The sequence below is a fragment of the Octodon degus genome, unplaced genomic scaffold, assembly GCF_000260255.1.
Source record: "Octodon degus isolate 3935 unplaced genomic scaffold, OctDeg1.0 scaffold00002, whole genome shotgun sequence".
Classification (NCBI taxonomy): domain Eukaryota; kingdom Metazoa; phylum Chordata; class Mammalia; order Rodentia; family Octodontidae; genus Octodon; species Octodon degus.
In genome coordinates, this window is record NW_004524578.1 from 32,615,498 (window position 1) to 32,620,648 (window position 5,151).

The following is a 5,151-nucleotide window of genomic DNA, read 5'->3' on the forward strand; positions in this document are numbered from 1 at the left end:
GCCCCAGCAATGGGATTGCAGGCATGCACCACCACACTCAGTCTTGGTGGCTGGCTCAGTGCACCTGGAGGCGGGGCCATTGAGGTATGCAGTAGTGGGGATCGAACCCTGGTCCCTGTGCTTGCCTAAGCAGGAGCTTGGTCTGCTGAGCTACCTTGCTGGCCCTGATCTGCTAACTTTGTAAGCACACTTTTAATCTACAATTGAGAATCTTTGATTTTTTATATTTAATCCAAAATTTGAAGTTTGCTTTATCACCACTGGGATAAATATAAAATTTGTTCTAATATGTATAACAAGAATAAAATTTTCATTCTTCTTTTTCTAATATTACAGTCCATATTTAGGTACCTTATTAAAAAATAATAGCAATTAACTCTTAGCACTTACATCATCCCTAATCATGTGTAAATGCTTTTATATGGGTAAGAACACTGTCATTTGGGGCTAGGGAGATAGCTCAGTGGAATAAGCACTTGCCTGGCAAGCTCAAGGACCTGAGTTCAATGCCTGGTTCTGAAAAAAAAAAAAAACACACACACACACACACAATGTCATTCGCCCAGTGTCCAGTTGGAAATCTTTTGAGTCATTCAATAAATATTTAGTTATATCCTTCCTCTGTGAATAGACAACAAACTCAGTACTTAGAGTGCTTCTGTGAATCAAGCTGACAAATATTCTTGTCCTCATGCAGCTAAAAGCTCAAAAGAGACAGCCAAAAGCAATCAATATAACAAGAAAAGGAAGAGGCTATGTGGTAGTTAGAAAGTGATAAGTGGTGTGCAAAAAGGCAAAATAGAAGAACGTTAAGGCAATCAGGAGTACCTGGGGGGTGACAGTTCTAGAAAGTCCGGGGGCCTTCGTTGAGGAAATGAGAACTGAGCAGAGATTCCAAAGCAAGAAAATGACCGAACAGCTAGGTTTAGAATGATGTTCAGGAAGAAGAAACTGCTAGATGAGTTAGAAAAAAGCCAACGTGATAAAGCAAAATGAGTTGGGAGGAGAAAAGAGTCGATAGAGAAGGCACCTGAATCAGGTCAGAAAGAACTGCAAAGCCCATTGTGCAGGTGGGCTTGCTCTCTAAGTGACATTGGAGGTCTCAAGAGGATTGCAGACCAACAGCGAATATTCTCCTTTATGTTTTTAAGTGATTATGATGGCCACTCTCTTAAGAAGGGGTTATGGGTGCTAAGAGCAGAGGCAAGCAAAGGAGACACAGAAGTGGCCAAAAGAGTGTCCTGAAACCTTGCCACTCAACGTGGTTCAAGGACCAGCAAAATCTCCATCACTGAGAAGCTATAACTTCACATCTAACATGAAACTAACCCAAAATTGCACCATAATAAGGATCTCCCTAGGTGTCTCGCCTGCATTTTACAGTTTGAGAAGCATTGCCCTACAAGAAAAAAAACTCCATTAAGGAGAAAGGGGTAATGGGCTGTATCAGATGTGCTATCATGTCAAAGATGAGGGTGGAAATCATGGTCTTAGAATTATGAAAACCATTGGTTTCTTTAACAAGAGAAGTTTTGTCTTAGCAAGAGCAATAGCTTTATTGAATTCAATTTAAGCAAAGCTGTTAAAAGGGGAATTGGAGATTGGAAGTCCAGAAAACTCTTTCAAGGAATTTTGCTTCTACATAAAGGCAAGAACATGAGTAACAGTTGGTCAAATCAGTGAGACTTTGGTAATATTTTTATTGTATTAAGATGAAGAAATAATAGTATATTTGGATGGAAACGATCTAAGACCTAACTTTAAAATAAACAACCAGGGCCAGCCAAATAGCTCGGCAGATTAAAGTGCCTGCAAGCAGGTGCAGGAGCCAGGGATTTGATCCCCAGGCCTGCCATGCCGGCCCCACCCCCAGGACACACTGAAATGGCAATTGAGACTAGGCATTGTTTCAATCCATTGAAGATTATAAACTATAGTTTTTATATTTTGCTTCTTATGAGCTTTTACTTTTTGTTCTACTTCATTTAGACCTAATTAGACAATTAATTTGAACAGATATTATAGGAACATGTTCTTTTGTGAGCTGTAAAAGTTAAAACCTAAGACTCACAGAACAAGAGAAAACAATCATAAAATTCCAACCTGTTAAGTGAATAAATGAGAGTAGAATTACTAGTCATAGGATCCATATATATTTAACTTTCTGAAAAACTGCTAACCAGTATAAAACTCTGTGTGTCAGGGTTCCAGTTGGTGTGTATCCTTGTCAACAGCTCATAATGATAATATTTAAATTTTGCCACTCAAGTGGAATAAAATAGTATCCCCTAGTAACTGCTAAAAGTTATTACTGGGGAAATTTTATTTGAAATAATTGTGCTAAAACTCATTTCTCTCCTTCATTTACTCTGCACCAAAGGAAAAAAAAAATCTTTCTGCATGTGAAAGGAGAAATTTAACTGGATAGTTTGTGCTGAGAACTGGGGTGTCATGTTGACAACAAAGTTCTTGGAGGGTATAAGAGCACTTCTAACTGCCTACAAAAAGGGAGAATATTTCAGGGTTTTGGAAATTTATGGAACCACTATAGTACCTCTTGGTCTCCAGGGGAACTGTATCAAATAATATAAGCCTGGATAAAGCTTCTATGAAAAGGCTTGGTATACCTACAAAAAACAATTCTAACTACAAAGGCTGTTTTGATGAAACAACATTCTCTTAGCCTTCTTCAGTAGTTCAAGTCTTTAAAAGAAGGGTCTAAGGAAGTCTGATCTTTTAACAGAACTCTCTTATTCCCTTCAGAGTAATGCTTGTTTCCAGGAATGAATTTCAGATCATTCTTTTCCTTTCAATTTCATTAAAGAGTTTGAAAAGTAAAGGTAGTAGGTCTTGCTAAATATCTTGTAGAAATCAGCGCAGAATACATCAAAGCCTGGCTTTTCTTTGTTGGTAGATTGTAATTATATCTTCAATTTCATTGACTAATACTGGTCTCTTTAGAATTTTTATATCTTCTTGATTAACTTTTAGTAATTCATATGTATCTAGGAATCTGTCCATTTCTTCTGCTTTTTTCACTACAAGTTCTCAAAGTAGGTGTAGATTATGCTCTGGGTTTCTGCAGGATCTGTTGTGATTTCACCCTTTTCACTCCTAATTGAATGTGCTTGAGTCTTTTCTTTCCCATTTTTGATAAGGTTTGTTAACAGTTTGTTGGTTTTATTTAATCTTTTTTAAAAAACCAACTTTTTGATTCATTAATACATTATATTGTTTTCTTAGTCTCTATTTCATTAATTTCTACTCTGATATTTGTAATTTCCTCCCTCTGGTAAGTTTGGGGTTAACTTCTTCTTTCTCTAGATGCCCAAAGTTCACCATTAAATTGTTTATTTGATCTAGTTGTTTTTCTGATAGAGATGTTCACTGGTATAAAGTTTACTCATAGGACTGCTTTTACTGTGTCTCATTAAGTTCTGGTATATTGTATTTGCATTTCATTTAATTATAGAAACTGTCCAATTTCTTCTTTAATTTAATCTGTGACCTACTTGTTCAAAAGGACATTATTTAATTTCCATGTGTTCATGAAGTTCTTTGCATAGTCTCTCTTTTGAAGGAATACTCCATAGATATTTTTTTGAAAGTATGGCTCAACTCTGATGTTTCTTTGTGGATCTATTTATGATTTTTTTTTATTTATGATATTTGGTACTGCCATGTCCCACTATAGTTGTATTGCTATTTATCTGATCTTTTGTTTTGCTGCAGTGTTGGTTTTATGAAGATGCATATGCTGGTATTCAGTCCTTATATATTTATAATTGTTATCTCTTCCCATTGAATTAATTGTTCCATCAGCCAGTAAACAATCATCTTCTTTGCCCCTTTGTATTAGTTTTGACTTGAAGTTTACTTTGTTCAAAAATAGGATAGGTGGTTGTATTTTTTTTGCTTTGTTTTGTTTTCATTTTTGAGTTCCTTTTGTGTAAAACATTATTGTCCATCCTTTGATTTTTAGTATATGGACTTCTTTTTGGGCTAAATGTGTTCACTGTATATAGCATCCCACTTGGTTTTGTTTTTGATCCTGTCTAGCAATCTGTGTCATTTAATTGAAGAATTGAGGCCTGTCATTTCATTATTTTTGTTGTTGTTGTTGTTGCTATTTCTATTTTTTTCTTCTGCTTAATGTCTTACCCTGATTGATATATTCATTCCACTATATTTTTTGCTATCCTTGGCTTCATTGACTTTTTCTAGAATATCTGTGAGAATTTGGGTGGGGTGCTTGTTTGGTGGTTATGTATATCTTAAGATATGTTTTGTCATGGAAAGTCCTTATTTCTCCATCAATTTTGAAAGATAGTTCTACATGATATATTATTATGTTTAGAAATTGTTTTCTTTTAGAACATGAAATACTTTTCTCCAACATCATTTGGCTTTTAAGGTGTGTAAAGGAATTCTAATGGGCTTAACACTGTAAGTGATTTGTTTTTCTCTAACAGTTTTCAAGATCATGTCCTAAATTTGGCTTTCTGGGATTTTGATTATGATGTGTTGTGGACAAGTTCTTTTCTCATCATAGGTATTTGGAATTCTCTATTTCCTGCTTATCTGTATGATAATTTTTTTCTCTCTACTTGGAAAGTTTTCTGCTATTGTTTCTGTAAACAGATATTTGTAATGTTTCTGTGCTATCTTCTGGTCCTTGGCTGATTCCATTTCAACTCATGCTAGTCTTTCTTGCATTATGTAGCAGCTGATGGGTCCACATTCCATGAGTTTCTGTTCTCTTTAAGGTGTTCCTAAATGTACAGTCTCATGCATCAGCCCAGTGGTCTAGATCTGACACTCTTCCCATTTGTCACTTTTGCTACCCAATTTTTTTTTTTTTTTGTGGTACCAGAGCTTGAACTTGGACCTTGTGTTTGCCATGTAAGTGTTTATTCTACTGAGCTATCTCCCCAGATACCCATACTTTTAATAGAATTTTTACCTCCTGAATTTCTGTTTGCTACCTTTTCATTGGTTCTAATTCTTTGGTAAGCTAGTCATTTATGTTTTTCATCATTTTGTTTAGCTCATCCAGCTTTCATTGGTGTCTTCTGTAAGCTCACTGATTATTTTATTAAGACCATTGCTTATTTAGCTACATCACCTTTGAGCTCACCGAGCTCTGATTAT

The 5,151-nt window shown here is 35.5% G+C and overlaps 1 protein-coding gene across 1 annotated transcript in view; it reads left to right on the forward strand.

The window, feature by feature from the left end:
* C9 (complement C9) overlaps window positions 1-5,151 on the forward strand; it is a 67,447-nt gene that overhangs the window by 40,755 nt on the left and 21,541 nt on the right. The window contains 4 exon segments of the mRNA XM_012514007.1: window positions 2,381-2,431; window positions 2,433-2,539; window positions 2,542-2,586; window positions 2,589-2,621. Coding sequence (XP_012369461.1) covers window positions 2,381-2,431; window positions 2,433-2,539; window positions 2,542-2,586; window positions 2,589-2,621 — 236 coding nt within the window.